The sequence below is a fragment of the Helianthus annuus genome, chromosome 11 (assembly GCF_002127325.2).
Source record: "Helianthus annuus cultivar XRQ/B chromosome 11, HanXRQr2.0-SUNRISE, whole genome shotgun sequence".
NCBI classification, from domain to species: Eukaryota; Viridiplantae; Streptophyta; class Magnoliopsida; order Asterales; family Asteraceae; genus Helianthus; species Helianthus annuus.
The window spans coordinates 79,991,150-80,015,010 of NC_035443.2; the positions used below are offsets into that span (position 1 = coordinate 79,991,150).

The 23,861-nt window shown below is 37.7% G+C and overlaps 2 protein-coding genes and 1 non-coding gene across 3 annotated transcripts; 1 reads left to right on the forward strand and 2 right to left on the reverse strand.

Moving 5' to 3' along the window:
* Nucleotides 1–1,224: 1,224 nt before the first annotated feature.
* Nucleotides 1,225–1,331, reverse strand: LOC118484497. Its single transcript, XR_004873608.1, has one exon. It is a non-coding gene; the product is annotated as a small nucleolar RNA R71 (small nucleolar RNA).
* A 12,248-nt stretch (nucleotides 1,332–13,579) lies between these two features.
* On the forward strand, nucleotides 13,580–14,140 carry LOC110888358. The gene has a single exon (XM_022135888.1). The coding sequence runs from the start codon at nucleotides 13,580–13,582 to the stop codon at nucleotides 14,138–14,140; it is 561 nt and encodes a 186-aa protein (XP_021991580.1).
* Nucleotides 14,141–21,063: 6,923 nt separating this feature from the next.
* LOC110888357 lies at nucleotides 21,064–21,504 on the reverse strand. The gene has a single exon (XM_022135887.1). It carries the CDS (start codon nucleotides 21,502–21,504, stop codon nucleotides 21,064–21,066), a length of 441 nt encoding a protein of 146 aa, XP_021991579.1.
* Between the last annotated feature and the right edge of the window lie 2,357 nt (nucleotides 21,505–23,861).

Consider the following 23,861-nt stretch of genomic DNA (forward strand, 5'->3'; position numbering starts at 1 on the left):
ACGAGTCGGATCCAAGTGATTTCATCTTGTCTATCTGTTTTTGTTTTTATTTTACTTTTCAGCATTTAGTTAGTTTTATTTTCTTAGTTTAAAAAATCTTTTTCTAACATTTTGATTTGATTAGACATTGAGGATAAACCGGTACTAAAAGCTCTTGTGTCCTTGGACGACCTCGGTATCTTACCAACACTATACTACGTCCACGATGGGTGCACTTGCCCATATGTGTGTTTAGTGTTAGTAAATATCGTGTTTTATAAATTTAAAACTTGGCTAAAGTGTAAAAAGGGCTTAAAATATATATCTAAAACATATACACACTTACGCACATCAAGTTTTTGGCGCCATTGCCGGGGACACAAGGATTTTAAGAAAGTTAGGAATCAACGGCCTAATCATTTTTTTATTTTCTTTTAATTTTTGAGAATTTTCTTAATTTTTCAGCTTCTGCAGAGCTCAGCACGGGTCGTGCCTGGTCGGACACGGGCCGTGCCCAGCAGTGTTACTGGCAGTTTTTAGTTTTCCGGGTTACAGAAGGCTGACCATGGGGCCGTGTCGGTGCAACACGGGGCCGTGTCCAACTCTCCAGTAACAGGGGTCCGGAAAACAATCACTGTAACTCCGACCACGGGCCATGTTCACTGAGCACGGGGCCGTGGTGAACCTTCTGACCAACATTCTTTTTTGTTTTATTGCAGGACTTGGAACCAGAAGCCACCTCTATGTAGTGTATGAGCTCCAGTTCTAATAAAGACATAAAAGAACCTCTAGAAGAACCCGAACGCTTTCTCAGAAAAAGACTCAAATCTAAAAACCAAGAGAAGGTTTCGAGGAACCCACTTCCAATGGCGGACCAACGTACCCTCATGGATTATCTACGACCCACCGTAGGTAATCTCGGCGCCGCTATCAATGCACCGAAAGTTGAAGCCAATAACTTCGAACTTCGGCCGCATTTGATACGGATGCTTCAGAACTCTGCAACCTTTCATGGGCTTGCGGACGAGGATCCCCATCTACATATTACTAATTTCTTAGAAATATGTGATACCTTTCGGATCAATGGAGCATCAAATGACGCCATCCGCCTCCGAATGTTTCCTTTTTCACTAAAAGACCGAGCAAAAGCTTGGCTTAACGCCCTCCCAGCTGGATCGGTAAACACCTGGAATGAACTAGCCCAAAAATTTTTATATATGTATTTCCCTCCCGCTAAAACCGGCTAAATTAATGACTGAAATTAATACATATTCACAAGAGGACGGGGAATCCTTATATGAAACTTGGGAAAGGTTCAAGGAGCTATTGCGAAAGTGTCCACATCACGGCCTTGCGATATGGCAACAAGTATCCACTTTCTACAATGGGTTGTTGCCACACACAAGGCAAATACTTGACTCTAGCTCCGGGGGACTTTTAGGTAATCGCCGCCCGCATGAAATATATAATCAAATTGAGGAAATTGCTCAAACCAATTTTCAGTGGCACACTCCCCGAGGCAATAAATCTATTGCCCCGGGCTCCCATAAGGTTGATGAAAGCACTTCTTTACAAGCCCAAATCGAGGCCCTCTCTTCAAAAGTTAAAAAGTTGAAATGACAAAAACGGTCTCGGTTATGGCTTGTGAAGGGTGTGGTGGGCCACATGAAAATTGGAGTTGTATGAAAGAAACAGACGATCAACAAGAATCGGGAAACTACATTGATAATAGACCTAGGCCGTCGGGTCCTCCAACGGGCTCCTACAACCAAGGATGGCGAAATCACCCTAACCTTGGTTGGAGAGAACCCGGCAACGGTAGTAACCAACAAAGCATAAACCAACGAACAAACTTTCAACAACCAAGAAATGAGTCACAAAATTTCCCTCAACAACAAGGTGGACGAGAAAGGCTTAAAGATACTATATCTCGCCTCATCTCCGACACTGAAAAGAAAAACTCGGATAGGTTTCTACAATTAGAATCAAATTTTAGAAATCAACAAGCTAGTATTCAAAACATTGAAAAACAAATAAATCAACTAGCCCAAAATTTCTCCGAGAGACCGCAAGGCGCGCTACCAAGTAATACCGAGACAAACCCAAAGGCACAAGTTCATCTCATCACTTTACGGAACCGTATTGTGGGTCCCGCAGAAGGGCCAACACCTATTAAGGAGGTCACATCTCCGCCACAGCAAGAGAAGGTCACTCCTCCACCTCCAGAACCCACCAAGGCTCCTCTAGTTCCATACCCCGGTAGGTTAATCCGTCAAAAGACCAATGAGCAATTCGCAAAATTCGAAAGTTTGCTAAAACAATTGCATGTCAACATTCCTTTCATTGACGTCCTAACCTAAATGCCTAAATACTCTAAGTTCATGAGGGACTTCCTCACTCATAAAAGGAAAAATTGAAACATTGCAATTAGTTAACTTAGGCGAAGAATGCTCCGCCCTCGTACTCAACAAACTCCCCCAAAAGAAAATTGATCCGGAAGCTTCACAATTCCTTGCTCGATCGGGGACTCCCCCGTTCGTAATGCACTAGCCGACCTCGGGGCTAGCATTAACCTCATGCCCGCATCAATTTTTAAAAGACTCGGCCTAGGAAAAACGAGTCCTACAAAAATGAGTATACAGCTTGCTGATCGATCCGTCAAATTCCCGCAAGGTGTCATTGAAAATCTCCTAGTCAAGGTCGACAATTTCGTCTACCCGGGCGACTTTGTCATACTTGATATGCAAGAAGACACCGAAGTCCCCCTCATACTAGGGAGACCATTTCTCGCCACCGCGCAAGCAGTGGTGGATATGAATGACGGAACACTCACTTTAAAATATGGGGATAATGAAGTAAAGTTTGGGGTTGGGAAGAGAATAGAGGACGATGACCCGGTTAATTACATGAAGGTTATTGATTCGAGTTTGGATGATGCTCTCTGACGGTGCAACATGGGATGCAAAACATCCCGCTCGGAAAACATATAACCTCGCCTTGGGTCTAGCCAAGGACCCTTATAAACGTGGCGCACCACGGAGGCTTTCCGCGGAACTATCCTTAGTTTAGTTTACTCTTTTAATTTTAATTTGCAGAAATAAAACACACTCGGGATGGTCAAGGATAACAAGGGAAACGAGAAACATGGCCCCGTGCACGAAAACAGGGCCATCCGACAACAATTTCTCCATTACAGTAAGCTCAGCACGGGCCGTGCCCGGCTAACACGGCCCCGTGCTGAGCATCCTGCAGACAAACGCCCAGTTCAGGTAACTGGACACGGGTCGTGTTCACCAAACACGCCCCCATGTCCAGGCTTCTGTTTCTTTTCTTTAATTATTGTTACTTGCACCTGAACACGGGGCCGTGCCCGGTCACCACGGGGCCGTGTCCAGACTGCTAGTAACGTAAAATTTTGCTTTTAACACCATTTTACACATTCAATCAACCTAAAAAAAATTATTTTTGGGACACATTGAGGACAATGTGTAATTTAAGTGTGGGAGGGATGCTAAAACCTTGAATTTTGTAAGTCCTAATAACAAGACTTACACAAAACTCTATTGGAACTGCTAATCACCCCAAATTTTTTTCAAAAATTTTCATTTTTTTTACTTGTCTAAGTTTAAGTTGGGAATTCTAAGTCTAACAAGGTTATATTTTTATAAGTTTACAACCGATAGCGTTGTGATAAAAAGAACCAGCATAAGAAAATTATGAAACGGCATGACAAGCTTAGTTAAAATTTGATTATATATACTTGATCACATAAAAACCCATTCCCACAAAAGTGAGTTTTGAGCCTTTATTGAGCATACAAATATACATCTTCACGCTAAATGCTCATTTTTCGTTTCTTGTGTGAATAGCCGCTTGGTTCTTACGACTCTAGAACTTGCCACGACAATACATTCCCGGTCCTTACCAACTTAAACCCACGTAAGTAAATGATGGAGGCATTAGGACTAACCCTTTTTCTTTCAACACCATTATTTTTATTTTTATTTTCACCTACCCAAAAATTCCCCCTAGTTAACCCCTTTGAGCCTAAACCTTTTTCATTTCTTAACCCAAAACCCTTTTTACCCACCAAAAATCATTTTTATTTTTACCTTTTATTTTAGTAACAAGCTCGGTTTTCGTGTGACTATCGAAAATATATATATATATATATATATAAATATTTTACAATGAAGTTGGAAATAAACAAACAAAGCTCCTAAAACAAAAGCTTGTTTGAATAAATACTTCATTAAAAATAGAAAGTGACAAAAACAAAATGTTTTGTGAAAACCGACGCTTTTTACGCCTTTCGCCCTTTTCTACTAACCACTAACCCAACTACCCACCTTTAGCCCAAACCTAACCCTTCACCCAAAAAGTCCTCTTGATATTTACAAAGGTATAAAGTTAAAAAGGAGGAGGATTGATTGCTTGGCAAGCTTATGGTAGGAATAAGTTCCATGCCGCTCTCGAGTGATTCACTAAAAATACACCTTCGGCCGAGTGTGAGTGATTTCCCCCGTGAGGTATGTGAACCTGTATATAAATGAAATTTTAGAAAGGCATGTTATGCCTTAATAAATAATTTACCTTAGGAAAAGTTTTTAATAAATCATGACGAATAGGATTGTAAATAAGTAAAAATAAAACCTAAATAATCTTGGAAATTCCCGACACTCTATGACAAGCCCAAAACCTTCTCTTCTACCCATTCCATTTGGGAGTGTAAGCCACATATTAAAGAGTTTTGCTTGAGGACAAGCAAAAATTCAAGTGTGTGGATATTTGATGTGTGTAAAATGCAACATATAAATTACATCAAATGAGGCATAAAACTAACCCTTTTTAAGTACTAATGTTGGAAAAAGTGTATTTTTGTCTTCCTTTTGTATTTTCAGGATTAAATGAGCTCAAATTAACAAAAGAAGCAAAAAGACAGCTAAATCTAACATAAATACAAGAAAGGGAACAAAAGTGGACTGCCCGACCCCTTGACAGCATCCTCCCAAGCAAAACAGAGAAGGCAGAAGACTGAACACACCCCGTGCTCAGCGAGCACGGGGCCGTGCCCAAGAAGCAGCAGAAAAGACAAACCAGTAGAAGCTTCTATTGCTCACCACGGGGCCGTGCCCAGTGAACACGGGGGCGTGCCCAAAGTACTGCAGGCGCATTAATTGTAATTGCGAATTACAATTAATGAGGAGAGATAGTGTCAGACGGGCACGGGGCCGTGCCCAGGCTTCTGTTCAGCCTATAAATAGGTGTGCTTGGATAGATTGCAACTCATCCCTTGGCACACCACCTCTCTCACACTTCATCCACCACCCACCACCATCACAACACCATCATCCACCACCATCATCCATTGTCCATCATATAGTGTGTGAGTCGTCTCGGGATCCAAGATTGATTGTAAGAGTTCTTGACAATCAAGGCCATGTTTGCCTAAGTCTCTTACATCACTTGGTGAAGACAAGTGTTTAGTATAATACTTTTTATTTTTAATCTTTTGCACTTCTTAATTGGTTTTGTATTAATGACGTTAATAACTAGTTTCTTATGTTGAAGGTGATTCTTCCTTATCGTTTGTCCGTGGTGTCTTGGCATTATTTTACTGTCTATATAAAATAAAAGATTTTCACCATTCATATCTCCACGGTCTATATGGAGGTATGTTGGCTACCTGGTCGGGGGTTAAGGGAACGGTTTGGTAAGGGTCTTGCCCTTGTTCAGCGTTTAGAGGTCCTGCAAGGGACCTGGGTCAAATTTAGTAGGACCTCCTTCAATACCCAAAGGTATTGGATGGCGGGGGTCCAAACTCTTTGATCCCCTCATAAGTTAACTACTATTAATACTTTAACCCGGCTATTTAGGACTGTATCCCTGCTGACTCAGACTACTTAGTCGAGGGTAACGTCACCTCCAAAAGAGGGGCCTACCATAATTTGCATTAATAACTTAATTAATTATCTTTCAATAATCCGACCCTTTAAGATTGTATCCTTGCTGACTCAAACTACTGGGTTGAGGGTAACGTCGCCTTCAAAAGAGGGGCCTACTACAATAACTAAGATAATCTCTTAAACAAGTGCAAAAGTGCGAAAATAATCAAAGGTTATACTAACACACGAGTCGGATCCAAGTGATTCATCTTGTCTATCTGTTTTTATTTTTATTTTACTTTTTAGCATTTAGTTAGTTTTATTTTCTTAGTTTAAAAAATCTTTTTCTAACATTTTGATTTGATTAGACATTGAGGATAAACCGGTAATAAAAGCTCTTGTGTCCTTGGACGACCTTGGTATCTTACCAACACTATACTACGTCCACGATGGGTGCACTTGCCCATATGTGTGTTTAGTGTTAGTAAATATCATGTTTTACAAATTTAAACCTTGGCTAAAGTGTAAAAAGGGCTTAAAATATATATCTAAAACATATACACACTTACGCACATCAGCTTCTTTGCTTGGCGACGAATTAAAAATATAGAATTTAAAGCAATAATTCTCCGAATATAGATGAGAGTATTCCTATGTTAAGTCTAGACTCAAAAGTTTAAGGAATGTGCTACTGTGTCATTGAGATTAAACACAAAAGGCTAGTGTTTAATTCACTCAATGTTGGCTCTGATACCAACCTGTCACACCCCGATATTTCCACGTATTACTGGTGGGCCCGGTGGGGAGTATCGTGACGTAGTTGATGTCATCATAGTCAAACAACACAATTTAAATAAACAGCGGAAGCAAAAGATCGAATTATTTCAACCAAATAAAATGTAATATTAAGTATCAAAAGTGGCTGAAACAGATCCACAGGCGGATCAAAATAAAGAGGAAACATTGTTTAACAGACTTCAAGCATCTAAGCTTGCGAGACTTCTATTTGATGCTAGGAGAGACCAGCCTATTACGCGTAGTACCTGCACTTAGTCTTTTTGGGAAAATACGTTAGTTTACACTGATAAATACAATTTAACTGACTCATTTTGAAGATGTTTTAAAATTGATTTGAATGCACAAGGCTCAAAACTTTTTATAACTTGGGATAATTATTTGTATATAATCTTGTAAAAGAATTACATGTTTGTTATGCGTTCAGTAGCCCGGATCGTGCCGGGTTAAAGATTAATAGACACACCACATAGTATAGTCCCGCGGTGGGAAAACCGACGGTTATACCTTAATAATTATAAATGCACTGACGGGTGTACGCCTACACCCGCGTGCTAAGGTCGTGGCCATTCTTTGAATGATGCCAAGGATATCCGGGACATGGTCATTAAACCCCCAAAGGCGTTAAACAAACAAAACCAAATTTTTAAACGGGTCATCTTGATAATACTTAACCACTAATCGATTAAGGTCAAATGCCCGACCAAGCGGTATTTTATATACCGTACCCCAAGCCCGTATAAGGGAAATAAGTTAAAAGTATTTACCTGAGCAAATTTATACAATTTATCCCAGCCGTATACCACCAAGCAAGTACAGATAGCTTTTACTGGGCTCCTAAATCTGGAACGAAGGTTTTTAATAACCTATTAGATTCCTAACGGGTCTTTAATTAAGCCTAAGCTTAGACCGGTTAGTTTTCAAAAGGAAGACACGGTTCAAACGCATGATAAAGCGAAGACCGGTTTAGAATGTGATTTTGACCCGACAAGCTTGTATGCTTGTTTAATATGGGTAACTTAAACACATTCTGAATTTTGAGACAAAAAACAATATGGTTTGACCCGTTTCGGCTAATATATGCAAACTAGTTACATACGCCGATCAGAACGCGAAAAGTGCGTAACGAGTAACCAAATGAGTCATATACAAGTTTCCTAAGTTAATATGCCCTAAAAATGTTGTGATATCAGTAGGATACCTTCCATTATGCACAAAACGAGTTTAAGACCAATTTATGCCCCGTAGGGGTATTTTGGTCATTTTAAAGGTTATAAGAGAGTTTAAATATCATTCTGAGTTACAGGTCTGATTAAATCAGTAATTATACTTAATTTAATAATTCATAATAGTAGGGTATCATATATATGTGAAATTTATTAATTATAACCATACTATGCACCGTAGGGGCATTTTGGTAATTCCACATAGGCTTAAAAAGGGCAAAACAGAGAATCTGAGTTTAAACCTTTTGCTTACTGTTAAAATATAGAAATTTACTGAAAATATCAGTAGGCATCAACCCTTATATATTTAAACTAGTTTCGATACATACTATGCGTTAAAAACGCTTAAAAAGGCGATTTGGAGCCATTTACGGGTTTTGTATAGAAAGCTGATATTTTTATTATTCCAGAAGACTCAAAATATTTTATTTATCATATTAGATCAGTAGAAAACGGTTTGGGGTCAAAAGGATTTGTAAAACTCATTTTATAGCCCAAAAGGGCAAAACCGGCAATTACCGAATCAAACCTAGAACCCTATGTTATGCTAAGCCTAAAAATAAATAAAAATTTTTAAAAATCCTAAAATATTATTTTATATCAGTAGGTAAAAAGTTTGGTATCAAAAATTGGGTTTAGATAGGATATACTCTAATTACGCCGTTAAATTAATAAAAGGCTTTCTAATTACGCTATTGAGCATAACTCCTAATCTAGACCTCAAACTGATGTCAAATTTTAGGGACAAGTTTATAAATCAGTAATAAAGATTATTGTCCTCTCACATTTTCAAAATTCTCGTTTTAAGGTCAAAAGGGCATAACGGTCAACATTTAGGCATTTAACGGAAACAAGCATGAACTAGGATTTGTATGGAACCAAGTTGTATAACCTTGGAGGGTTATACTAACCTATAATATGGTCCTAATGGAATCCTAAGGCATATCTAAACTAAGCTAAATCGGGTCAGAACTGAAAGTCAAAGCAAAAGTCAACTTTTGCGACTTTCGGTTCCGAACCGAGCCTATACTTAGAATTGTCGGGTTGAACATGCTTAGATATGTTCAACTAATATTTACCAAGTTATTAAAGTGAGAAAACTGATTTTATGATTTCTTATGTTAATAGTTATGAATTTATTTAAAACTAACCCATTTGACTTTCATTTGACCCGACAATTTAACTAAGTAAACGTGGTAATTAGGAGGTGCCCTTTTGAGGGTTAAACACCTACCTAATTACGGTCACGTAGCCATGTTCGATGCAAACAATGGCTTAACCGTTTAAAAGTCAAAGCGTTTATCGCAAACGCTTGACTTTCCGGCTTAAAACGCTAAATAATTAAACTAAGCATGAAGGAACACTTACAAAGGGTCCAAAGGACAGAAGGAGGTTCTCAAGAAGCTCAAGATCCTCCAAGAATTAGAGAACAAGCAGAAATGGAATGAGGTGTGAATGAAAGCCAAGATCAAGTGGGTTTATATAGGATTTCAAGAACCGTTAGGATCGTTTCTCGTAACCCGTGCTTCAATCTTGGCCCTCTATGTGTGCCCAAGGTTTCTAAATACAATGAGTGTTGAAAACCAGCTCATGGTTTTGAGAATTTTACCTAAAAGCCCTTGAAAAATGACCAAAATGCTGAAAATATGAATCTGCCCAGACCTGAGCGTAGGCTACGCTGTAGGGGGCGTAGCCTACGGCCTGCACAGCTCAAACAAACTTTCAAAAGTGCAGTTTTGGTCCCTGCTTGCATAATAATGTGTTTCTGACACATCTAAGGCCTGTCAACCTCATTTCAAGGCTCTAAGATGATGCCTAAACGTAGGGGACATGAAACATGCTCAAAAACATGTCGGATGTCGGTTCGTTTGGCCGTACAGGCACGTTGTTCTTCTAATTACGACGAAACACGGACGGACGTGAAAAACGATCCAAACTACGCGACGAATGGAATTTTATCAATCCAAACACTAAAATAAAATATCTTAGTGCTTACATAAATTTTTGGGTGTCCGGATATATTCAGAATGCAAGATATGCGCGAAAATGCAAACTTGTGCACTTTTTGACACTTTTAGTCCCTGTATGACTTAAAAGTTTATTTTTGCGCACCAAACACCTCCAAGACTATATCTAAGCTATATAAATAATAAATAGGGTATGTTTAACTCATGGCCATATTCCGGATGGTCCGATATCCTACGAATTGACATACTTTTGCAGTTTGACGCAATTAGTCCCTTAATTGCGCAAAGTAGCGCGAAATGCCGTTTAATGATATCCAAGCCTTCCATGGCTCATATTGATCATTCCCAAGCAGATACTTAAATATTGCTACGCTCTTGTTCGCTTAGATGGTCACCAAAAGGCGTAGATTCAAAAGTTGACGCTTTAGGTCCCTCTATTGCGCAAACTTGCGCATCTCATCATTTAATAGCATTGAAGCCTCATCTAATCCATATTAGAAATTCTTGAATGTATTATTAAACATCACGATGCTTCGGGTTCGCTAAAAGGTCATTCAGAGGTATAATTAAACATATTGACACTTTTAGTCCTTCTAACTTGCAAAGTTGCGCGTAACTTTACTTATAGACATAAAAACCTTAGACGGCCATTACTTGGCATTCCCGAGAGTATAATCAAATATCATGAGGCTCCCGGTTTGTTAAAAGGTCACTCAGAGGTAAGAATTAACATTTTGACGCTTTTAACCCTTCATCGCGCAAACTTTCAATTAATTACGCAAACGGTTACACTTAATCATCAAGTGGCTCATTTGTGAATATAAACATCGTAAGAGATTATTTAGAAACTTATTTTAGGTATGCTATCACTTCCAGTCCTTTCATAATCAAAGTTTTCAATTTTTCAAAAAAATTAGTCCCTTAAATTCAATGTTTGACATTATTAGGGTTTATTACACGTGTCAATACATCATTGGACGTGATTTTACGAGGTGTTACAACCAAGTTAAATCTAAGCACAGCTTATCATCCTCAAATAGATGGACAAAACGAAAGGACAATTCAGAAGATGGAAGACATGCTTAGAGCTTGTGTAATTGATTTCGGAGGTAATTGGGACGATCACTTACCTTTAATAGAATTTTCTTATAATAACAGTTATCACACAAGCATAAATGTTGCACTATTTGAAGCACTTTATGGATAAAAGTGCAGAACCCCAATATGTTGGGCAGAAATTGGGGAAAAGCAACTATCTGGACCTGAAATAGTACAAGAAACAACCAATAAAATCACTCAAGTCAAGGAACGACTGAAAGCAGCACGTGATCGACAGAAGAGCTACGCTGATAACAGACGTAAGCCATTAGAATTCCAGGTAGGTGATAAGGTATTGTTAAAAGTCTCTCCTTGGAAAGGAGTGGTAAGATTCATCAAACGAGGTAAGTTAAGTCCCAGGTATGTTGGACCTTTTGAGATTATTAGAAGAATAGGACCTGTAGCCTATCAGCTACAACTGCCAGAGGAAATGGCAGGAATACATGATATATTTCATGTAATCTCAAGAAATGCATAGCTGATAAATCACTGATGGTACTTCTTAAGGATATAAAGGTAAATGAACAACTTAAATTTGTAGAAAGGCCTCTACAGATTGAAGACAGGAAAATCAAGAATCTTAAGCACAAGAGATTAGTTCTGGTCAAAGTGAAATGGGACTCCAAAAGAGTACCTGAGTGCACATGGGAACTTGAATCGGAAATGCAAAAGAAATATCCACACTTGTTCCAGTAGATCTCGAGGACGAGCTCTAAAACAAGGTGGGGAGGATATAACAACCCTAAATAAAACTGACACCCTCATAAATTTGCCGACACCCTGATATATTTTAAATATCTCAATATGTCCTAAAATACACCCCATACGTGAAAACGGGCCCCGAATACCTTAAATATTAATAAAAATATTTAAAAATATTGTTTTGGGGTTTGTCGCGGGCCGCGTAAGCCTCTTAAGGGTCTTACGCAGGCCGCTAGAGATCAAAAGTGTGGCGCAGCCCGGTGATGACACGTGTCCGACTCGTGTTGAACCTATAAGCTGACCCAAATCACCTACGCCTTTGACCGGGTTTGACGCGGGCCGCGTAGCCCTTTGTTAACATTTACGCGGGCCGCGTAAAAGTTGAGATGTGGCACTATAAATAGCAGGCATCGGGTTTCAGCAAAACTCGTTCAAATCTTTCTTTCTAAACGTAATTCTCTAACAATAGGCATTATACACGGGTAAAATACCCCCCTAAATAGCGAGGTTCTGCTTCGATGTAAGTATCATAACCCCTGGAGACGTATTAGATACTTTGCTCGATTGATCTATGGTTCCGTAACGGCTGTCGTGGTTCTGCCCGACGTAGTCGTTCGAATGTTGTCTCGGGGAGGGCATTACTAATGTTAAAATGGGTTATTATACTAACACGCATGCATTTGTGTAATTTCTAGATTATCACAAGGAAACCCTAAAGGATTATCTAAGACAGCAATGTGAGTTTATCCGCTTTTTGTAAACCTTTTGTTAACTGTTTTTACAAAAGCTCACATGAATAATTATATATTAAGCAGTTATGGAGTATTTGTAAGAATACAATTATCGTGGGTATGTTGGGGTTTTGTATACAAAATTTGTTACTGGAGGGGTAACATTTCCACAAGTCAGGTCTGACAGTACCACGGGTGATAATTGATATAGCTTGGAAACAAATGTAATTGCGAGACCGCTCTCAATACTGTACAATGGTTTTTATTAAAACTTGATTAAACTTGGATTCACTCACCAGTATTTCCCACTGACAAAATGTTTTTAAAACGCGTTTCAAGTAACAAAATGTGAAAGCCAAATAGAAGCCAGTTGGACAGCACTGAAGGCTTGGAAAAGTGGCAATAAAGTTACCTAAAAATAAATAGATGTTTTATTAAATAAAATAGGGTGTATCCCTATGAAAATGTGTGTACTGAAAACTTGGGTTTTATTCCATGTGTTTACTATTATGGAAGTGTGGTATTTTACTCTGATAAAATATTTCCTAACTACGGTCCTGATGAAAATTCCGCTGCCAAATTAGACAAAAACAAGATACCACCAGAACTGGTCGCGGCCGCCCGTTCCCGGGGTTTGTACCAGGGGGACGGGGGTTGCGACAGAAGGCTACCTTGAAGTCAAGTTCTCGTCTCGGTGGAGTGTGAAATAAAGCATCATCTATTCTTGGAGTTCATCAAGTGGATACATATACGGCTCTTGCAGCACAGATTGGAGCTTTGGCAGCAATATTTGATCAAGCTCAGAACGTTTCGCAAGTACAACATCATGTCAGCTGTGTGGAGTATCACACGAGCCAGGTACATGTGAGCAGGGTGTTATGTTTACAGGCCACGAAGAGGTGGACTATTTGGGCAATCAAATTAGGCCCCAAAATAACCCCTATAGAAACACGTACAATCCGGGTTGGAAGAATCACCGAAACTTTGGGTGGAAAGCTAATTCCAATAACCAAAACCCACTCGGATACGCTCAACGCGCTCACGCGCCACAACAAACTCAGGGGCAATCCTTTCAGCCCCAGGGACAATCTTTTCAGCCATCAGGGCAAACCTTTCAACCATGTTACAATAACTTAGGTTCAAGAAGCACTTCCCAGCCTCAAACCTCTGACAACAACTCAAAACTAGAGGAGATGATGGTGCAGCTATTAAACAACTCCAACAACGCCAACCAAATATTTGAAAAGCGATACCAGCAGCATGAGGAGCGTTTCATGACACAAGAAGGGGAAATGCGGAGCCAGAAAGCTTCAATACAAACCATTGAGAATCAAGTCGGCCAATTGGCCAAGATGTTGTCTGAAAGACCCCAAGGTAGTCTTCCAGGTAACACAGAACCAAACCCGAGAGGGCACGTTAATGCAGTAATGACGAGGAGTGGTAAAACCACGGGACCTGACAAATCGGACTCACCACCGATCACTGATACGGTCCAAACTGACGCTTCAGACGAGGTGCACACTAGGCGAGTCCCAGCAAGTACAACACAGTTCCAGGAGCTAGTTAAAGATTTTATTCCTCCTGTCCCATATCCGAGCAGACTGAAGAAGCAAAAGAACGATGAACAACATGGTAAGTTTTTAGAAATGTTTAAACAATTACACATAAACATACCATTTGTTGAGGCGTTGACTCAAATTCCTAAATACGCAAGGTTCTTAAAAGACATCCTCACAAACAAGCAGAAACTCGAATAAACCAACAAAACAGATTGTGAAAAACAAAAACTACAAACATATCAAAATCAATCTACTCGTAATCACATGGTACACCAATGCAAGCATCTGAATAAACAATAACAAATCAAAAACAAAATCAAAAGCTACAAACATATCAAACAAATTTCATAGAATCATGAAAGAAATTAGGTCACGGATTGTTACCAGATTTAGCGAGAGAAGAATCGATGGAAGCATTGGAGAAGATGACGATTTGAAGAAACTTCAATCTGGAAAAGATGTAACAAAGCTCAAGAAATAACGAAGAAGAAGAAGAACTGATTACAAAGTGTATTAACAATTAGCAAATGAATAACAATTACCTGATTTATTTTAAACACATATACATCTATTTTTAAACACAAACAGACATTACCTCTTCATCAATAAAGTTGAGATCCATTTTATAACCTTGATTACATTTCGAAGTTCGGCCAACGAACTCAAGACTTCCACACCAAATAACAAATCCAGCAAGATCTACCTTAAGAACATTTAGCATACAAACCTTCAGTTTGTGATAAAAAGAAAAAAATCAAAAAATATCTATTTTTAAACTACCTTCAGCTCTGCATAATATTCAAATCGATGGTAAAACATGATGAATCAAGAATACACACATATACATCTATTTTTAAACAAAAACAGACATTACCTCTTCATCAATAAAGTTGAAATCCATTTTATAACCTTGATTACATTCCGAAGTTCGGCCAACGAACTCAAGACTTCTACACCATATAACAAGTCCAGCAAGATCTACCTGAAGAACATTTAGCATACAAACCTTCAGTTTGTGATAAAAAGAAAAAAAAATCAAAAAATATCTATTTTTAAACTACCTTCAGCTCTGCATAATATTCAAATCGATGGTCAAACATGATGAATCAAGAATACACACATATACATCTATTTTTAAACACAAACAGACATTACCTCTTCATCAATAAAGTTGAAATCCATTTTATAACATTGATTACATTCCGAAGTTCGGCCAACGAACTCAAGACTTCCACACCATATAACAAATCCAGCAAGATCTACTTGAAGAATATTTAGCATACAAACCTTCAGTTTGTGATAAAAAGAAAAAATCCAAAAATATCTATTTTTAAACTACTGTTGGTCTGCATAATATTCAAATCGATGTTAAACATGATGAATAAACAGTACCTGAGGGTCGAGATTAGCAACGTAGGCTGTGAAATGACCTCAAGCTCCGATGAGAAACAGAGAGAGAGAGGGAAAAATTTAAACCGTAGAGAGAGAGAATTAGAGTTTATGTTTGTTATGAGAATTTGAAATTAAAAAGAGCTTTATATACCTATATGGTTTGAATTTTAAATCTGGAGCCAGAATTTTGAAATTTGAATCTGGGCAGATGTTTGAAGCATGAATGGAAGGCAGAGGTTTGAAACATGAATGGAAAGCAGATGTTTGAAGAATGTGGGCCAGAGTTTTGAATTTTAAAGTGTTTTAATATTAAGCTTTATGATGTCACTATGGCTCCTCTATGGCTGCCACCTCATCGTTGATGACATAAGAAAAACATTGTTGGACAGCCTCTATGGCTGCCACATAAGTTTTTCTTATGTTATTGGGATTTCTCCTTTTGTAAAAAGTATAGATAGATAGACAGACAGACGGACGGACGGACGGACGGACAGACAGACAGACAGACAGAGAGACAGATAGGAACTAAGATAATGCTAAGTGGTATACATATACAGGGCCGGCCCAAGGGTAAGCCAAATGAAGCTTAGGCCTTGGGCCACCGAAACTATAGGGTCTCCACAATTTGATGAAACCACAGTCCATTTATAAAAGATTTAGGGTGTGGATTGTCAACAGATTGATGGTTGTAGTGTAGTGGTTTTGTGTATATATGGATGCTGGTGAGACCCGGGTTTGAATCCCTGGTTCACCATTTTTTTTCTTGTTTTAAAATTTTAACACAATCTTTCAAATAATTACATTTGGGCCCTTCAAGTTTAACTTTCAATCACATACATTTTTTTGGGAAAAAGGCCACAAGATTTTACTTCGCCTTAGGCCACTAAAATGGTTGAGCCAGCCTTGTACATATATTAAATTAAAAAAGGATATACTAACTAAATAAATTATAAATAAAAATTATGAGATTAAAAGATAGAATGTCATGTGGCTTATTTGGAGTGTTTTATTGGTATTAGATATCTGCCCACGTTTCACTTTAGTTCCTCAAGTTTACAGCAGCTGTAACTTGGTTCCTTGAACTCTCCAGTCAGCTAAGTTGCTCACATTTTTTATACTTCGCCAACTTCAGTACCTCAACACTGAGCACATGTCAATAATGACCTAAAACCTCAAATATAAGCATCCGAAATAAGAACACAAATATCTTTTCGTGTTAACATAATCCATTTTAATGTCCGAGTTAACAAAACAGTTTTTAACTAAAGCTGATAGGTTATGAAATATGCCATGGTTCGGTTTTGACCCGGCCCATAAACAAAGTAACAAACCCACCCTGATAGACTAAATTGATTTGGTTTTCCGGTTTATAGGTTTCGAATTCTAGAAATCTATAGAATCAACCTTTAAATATCAACTCTTAGAATTGCCAAAAACTTACATAAAATTATATAAAATCGTTTCAAAATTTTGCATATGTTAATAGCTTAATTGTTAATATTAGTTAACAAATTTTTAATTTGTTAATAATTAATTACCAAAACCACAAAAGTGAATGGATGTAACCAGACGATGGTTGAAATAGAGTTGTTAACTTAGCAAGACATTCGAAATTAGATCATTTTTTTATTTTTTTTATTTAAAGGCCAACGAATAAAAGTCCGTCTACCTGGGGTAACCCAATGATAAAAAGCGATCCCATACGCCTGCTACCTACCACAAACATCGTTAGATAGCCCAAACCTATCATCTCTAGCTATGGGGAAAGGCCACCATCCGAAGACCCACTGTGATAAAACCTAATTGGGATCAGATATGAACTTTAAACATATGAACTCAAACCTAAGTCTCTACTTTCCATCAAATGTCAATTGAGCTAAAGCTAATTGATATTTTCTTTAATTTATAATTATTATTACTTGCTAATTTAATAATGTTTTTATTATCAGCTTTATTTTTCAGTTAATTTATCAAAGAACTGATCAATATTTAAACCAACTATCAAATATTAGAGGTGTTCAAAACTATCCGTATCAGAAAATCCGATCCGAAATATCCGATATCTGAATCCGAAATATCCGAAAAATCGAATATCCGAAATTCGGATATCCGATTTTTTCGGATTCGGATTCGGATAGTGATTTTCAAAGTTTTCGGATATTTCGGATATCCGAAATATCCGAAAATTTAATTTTCATTTTTTTCGGATATCCGAATATCCGAAAATATCCGAAATATCCTAAATATATCCGAAAAATATCCAAAAACTTATATTCGGATATCCGAAACTATCCAAAATATCCGTTTCCGAATATGAAAAAAATAATAAAAAAACAAAGATTAAATAAAAAAGTTGGATTTTCGGGTATCCGATTCACTATCCGAATCCGTATCCGAAATATCCGAAATTTCGGATACGGATTCGAATAGTGAAATCTGGTATCCGAAAATTTCAGATATCCGAATTTTCGGATATCCGGTTTTGAACACCCCTACCAAATATTACTTTAATAAAATTGTAGCTGAAATTTCATTCTTCTATATAATAAAAGCCTAGCCTCCTTGCAGAGGTGTTAGAGCCCACTCGAGTTTTGTCCCACCGTGTGTTACGTCAGAGAGTTCTGCTCTTGTGGTGGCAAAACGACTGTCAAGTGGCAGTCGACGGTATGGTTTCCCGAGGGAACAACTAAGCCAAAACTCTGAATACAACGTGGTCCCGGATAAGAAAACATAGTCTGACCAAAGTGGGGCAACGGGGCTCTCTAATTCAGGGAGTGTAGTAGTCTAATACAGGAAAGTTGTTGTTCCTAAAAAAATATATAATGAAAAAAATTGATGTATTTTGTATTATAATAATAGTAATAAAGCAAAATAAAGAAAAGAAAGCACATGCAAAAAAAGCGTGTTTAAGCCTCTAATTGCCATACAAGTTGCCTCATCAATTCAAAAATTTGTCAAAGGTAGGCTTTTTGTGATCAAACGGTTAACAATGATATTGCAATAATGAGTTGAGGAGAAATGGAAGCAGCGGCACTCAAAGTTAATCTTCTCAAAAGAATATAAAGCAATAATTTACGACTTCTTAGACCTAAAAAGGCCACTCAATTCCTCTCTAAAGCAATCATTTGAAAACCCATTTTATGGTATAACTAAATTAAATTTTATAGTGTAACTAAATTAAAAAGTTAATTCTAGTTTAATCCTCAAGGAAAATGGTGCGATAGTAAGAGCGTGTGTAGGGGCGTGAGGGGTGCCACCTCATACGAAAGTGACAAGCTTTTCATTGGTGTGATTCAAGTTGGTATAAAATTCATCAATGATCTTATTGACAGCTAACTTCAACCATGTACTAGACCAGATCGAGTAAACCATGGTGTGATGGTAAGAACGTGTGTAGGGGCATGAGGGGTGCCACCTCATACCAAGGTGACAAGCTTTTCATTGGTGTGATTCAAGTTGGTATAAAATTCATCAATGATCTTATTGACAGCTCACTTCAACCACGTACTAGACCAGATCGAGTAAACCATGGTGCGATGGTAAGAACGTGTGTAGGGGCGTGAGGGGTGCCACCTCATACGAAGGTGACAAGCTTTTCATTGGTGTGATTCAAGTTGGTATAAAATTCATCAATGATCTTATTGACAGCTCACTTCAACCACGTACTAGACCAGATCGAGTAAACCAAGATCGTGCGGTTGCACACAAGCGGCTAGCCAACTAGTTCATGATTATTTTGATGATGAGCCTCTTTATAATGATCACATTTTGATGTTGTTTTCGCATGAGTTGTAGACTATTGGAACGCATAACTAGATATCTAGAGCACGAGTTTGACTATTTTAAATAAAAAAAACTAATGCAAGAGGTAAACTATGACTATCTACTATACATAAGTATATTTCTTCGATTCGACGAATGACTTACAACACTAGCACCGACTTGTGGGATGAATATTTAAAATTGTTAGAAAACCCTCAAAAGATAGCATTTTTTATTTTAGTTAAAATATGAGTATTTACATTATTTGTATTATCTCGTAAATATTTATGATTATATATCGAATTAAAGTGCATTTTTTATTAGCTGAAATTAATATTATAAGGTGTCATTGATCTATACAAAAAGAGATATTTAAGAAAACCGGCATAGGGTAACATTCAAAGTATGTAGGATGTGCATGAAGAGGTATACGGCTTTCTCGGGATGCTTGGTAACATCGATTGCACAAATAGTCGTGGGAAAACTATCGAAGGCTTGGCAAGGACAACACACGCGAGGTGATTAAGGTTACTCGTCCTTAATGCTTGAAACGCTGGTATCATATGATCATTGGATATGACATGTTTTCTTTGGTTTCTAGATTAAACAATGACATTAACGTTTGACAACAATCAAATGTTTTATATGACATTATAGACATAATTGCACCATCGTCCTTGTTTTATGCAAATAGAACGAAGTACACATATGGTTTTTTTTTTCAACTGACTCATCTTTCTTCTCTTTCTCAACTCTTCTTTCTTCTTCTTCAAACTGAGCGATCATTGCTTTATCTACTATGTTACACAAACTTTCTTCATCCATCACTTTTGACACATCAATGATTTCTTCCTCAATTTATATATTTTCTTCTTCTCTTTGCATCCCACTAGATCCTGAGCTACTGCCGAAATAACCTACAAAAACATTATACAATTCAGGAGACATCATTGATCTTAATCCTTCTTGTAACATTTCTTCAGAAGAAGAATAAACTTTATCAGAACTCTCGGGAGTTTCATCGAAACAAATTTCTCCTTCATCTTTAATTTCTTCTTCAAATGTTTGTTTAGGCTCGTCGATTATTTCACCAAGCATCGCAAATCCTTCATCTTTTGGAATATATTTATCCTAGTTAAACCCTTCATCTTCCTGAGTTACTACCAACGCCCTTTTCCTTTCTTTAGACGAACCACATTCGATCCGAGACCTTGTCATGTTTGACTGTGGCAATGTCTTGTGATATATTGCCCTTTTGTAGTTATCTTCGTGAAAAGGATTGACATTTCCCTGAACTTCCTGATTTGGGCATTCTCTTTTAAAATGTCCTCGTTCTTTACATTTAAAACAAGTAACTTTCGATTTGTAGAATCCCAATTTTGAATCAGGACCAGCCCTACAATCTCTTTCTGCGATTTCCATGAATCTCTGTACCCGTCTAAGAATACTTGCCAAGCTCCATTTAATATCCATCAGCTCTAACTCCTCCTGATCTATCTGGTCATATTCTTCTCTTATTTTATCCGAATTGCCGATTTTTTCCGCAAGTAGACTTCCATATGACTCGAGAACTGATGCCAGAAACACCATATGCTATTTCGCAGTACATTCATTAAATCCTTGAGTATTTTGCAGATTAACCGCTATATTGCAGCGTAGCACATGAGGATTTGAATTGCTTTGATTCGAGTATGTGTTTGAGCCTTGTGATGATTTTGAACTAGGAGTTGAAGAATTTAATTTGAAACTTGAGAATGTTGAAAACCCGCTGTTGTTGTTTGAGTGGTTGGAAGAGAATCCAGTCGAGTTATTTGCACTATATGTTGTCTGAATTTTGGGACTCTGTATATTTGATAAGCTGCTACCTTTGTATTATAGATTCACCTCTTGTTGTACATTAGCACTTTGCGTCTTAGCCATCTTTTTCAAATCTAACTCGTGGTTCTCCAACTTTTCGATAAACATGCTTAGAGAAAATCTTCATATTCTCTGATATTTTTCAGAATCATGAGATATGTTGACCAATCACCACCCTGCGGTAATGCATCAGCTAACTTATGCACTAATTCTTCTTTGTCTTTTTCGATTCTTAGCCTCCTCATTTCATTTACAAGATAACAGAATCGTTCGATTACTTGTTTTAACGATTCACCTTTTAAGATTGTAAATATATCAAATTTCTTTTTGATCAGTGCCTTTTTGTTCTTAAGCATTTGTTTACTGCCTTCATATTTATATTTTAACGCATCCCATATTGAGTAAGATGTTCCTTTGTGTTGTGAGAGTGTGGGAACATCATCTTTTATTGATTGTTGGAAAAAAATTATCATTTTCTTCTCATTGATGAGATTATTTTTCTCAATTTGGTCAAATTGTGTTAACATTTTCTTTTGACCATCTTCTGCCATTGGTTCCATATATTCATATATCATTGAGTACCAACATTCCATATGATATGCTTGAATCAAATTTGCAAATCGCTTACTCCAACCATTGAATTTGTCAATACTCAACAACTTAGGCGGTTTAGTTCTTGTTCCAAGTTCATTTTCTAAACTCTAACTCTGAGCTACCCAACTAGGAGTTGTTGCAAACGCATTATAAAATTCATTCTCCATCTTGTCAATTTCTCGAACTTCATGCAAACGTACATGAAAATCAGTCAAACTAGGTCAAACAACTTCTTCATGCGAAGTAGACTTGTATGAATAGATCACTCGTGCGAGTGGACTATTTTCAAACAAACTGAAATTTTGTCTCTTCGCGCAAAGGGAAAATCTCTTCGTGCGAGTGGGGTGTTCCTTCGCGCGAATGATTCAGTTGCACAAATTCAAGTTACCTATTTTTGCATATTTTCACAAATTTATGATGATTCTGATTGTATTTTGACCTAATTTTTTCTAGGGTTTACCATTAACCAATTTCGAATAGTATGTCAAAACTTTAGGTCATTTCGTCCATGAATTCGTTTAGAAAATGATCAAAAGAAGAATGAGTAGAAGTGAGATGTGTATAAAGTCTTCAAATTGCTGAAGTCTTATGTTGATAGTCGTTGAAATCGGCCTCCAGGCTCTGATACTGCTTGTGAGGACCGTTTCGATCTCGAATAAGCTCCAATCGACTCATATTAGCTCTCCATATTGTGCGGAATCCAATTAGAAAGATGACAAACACAAGATATCACTTTTAAACATTGGTTTCATTAACAGAGTGAAGTTACAAAGCCAAGAAACCAATTTGGCAGAGCTTCGCTACAAGTTGCCAAAAAGTTCTCAAATGATTGCACCCACTCACCTATATATAGGAAAGTTACTTCGTATGAGTGGGCCTTTATGCGACTGACAACATTCATGTGAGTGGACACATTTCCCTTCGTACGAAGGACTCCTTTGTGCGAAGGGGTATTTACAATGTAAAACCCGACACCTTAACACGAAATCCTATACATATATACATGACTCGATATGCTGACGAAGGAAACAGAAATCGTGTATCAATAGTCCACAGTTGTAGCACCCCTTTCTTCCCATCAAACATTCACCCGAGTGCAGTTTCCCACATGTCTTGCATCATGGTAATCCTCCTTTAGAAGTTTCTTTCTTGCTATGGTCGTGAGACTTGGGCTTTTTAGGGGGACCATGATTTGTTCTCTTTTTTATTTGCCTTTTCTCTCCCCATTCCTCTTGCCTATTCAACTTGATCTCTTTATCTCTTGACCAATTAATGAGCTCATTCAAATGTTTCGCATTTAGAAGGGCTGATGAATTCTCGGAACTCGACCCTTAGCATATCGTGGTAACGGTTAATTTCCATCCTCTCCATTCTTGTGAATTCCTTGCAAAACTTCATCTTATCTAGAAAAGTGTTAGTGATTTCATCGACCGTTTCATCCTTTTGTCGAATAGGGAGGAAGTCTTCTTGAATACGGTCTACGACCGATTGTGGGCAATGATATTTCATGAAGGGTTCTTTGAACTCTTGCTAGGTGAGGGTTTGTAGTTTGTCTTCACTTATTTCTTTACTATATGCATCCCATCAATCCTTCGCTTGTCGTTGAAGTTGTTCCGTAGTGAACACGACTTGATCTTCTTTCTTGCAGTGACTCTGAATGAACACCCCTTCTATATTGGAGATCCATCTTTGACATTCTATGGGATCTATCTCACCATTATATGATGAAGGTTTACATGCCATTATTTCCTTATATGTGCACCGACGTGTTTCTTTCTTTCCTTTAGTTCATCAATCTTGCTCGTCATCATGGTCTCCACCACAGTTAACACTTGGCTTTCTACTTCTTGCGCTATACAAGGGATATTTACGTCAAGCGTCTTTCCTATTTCTTCCACAATCAGTTTATTTAGTTTATCCTGACGTATTCATTCCGTCGCATTTGGACTTCCTTCGTCAGTCATCTACAATTACATACTTATGTTAGATATAATACCACTCATCCATTATAACATTCTAGAATTTGTATGCTTTCTATATTTCATTCTTATAAGTTAGGAACTCTTATAATTCTTATCTCAAACATTCTCGATGTAAAATTTGGAACATTCTTTCATCTATTCAACAACTTTCTAATCGGATACATACACTCGTTTTTTTATTTTTAAGTTAACATGCTTTGCAATCATAGTTCCGATAGAATTACAGTGTTTTTCGGAAGCTTAACGGGGTGTTGGGATGGGTTTAGGAGGTATAAAATAACAAGAAATCACAAAAACAACGATCAAATGCTGCATGTGGCGTCGGCGACGGC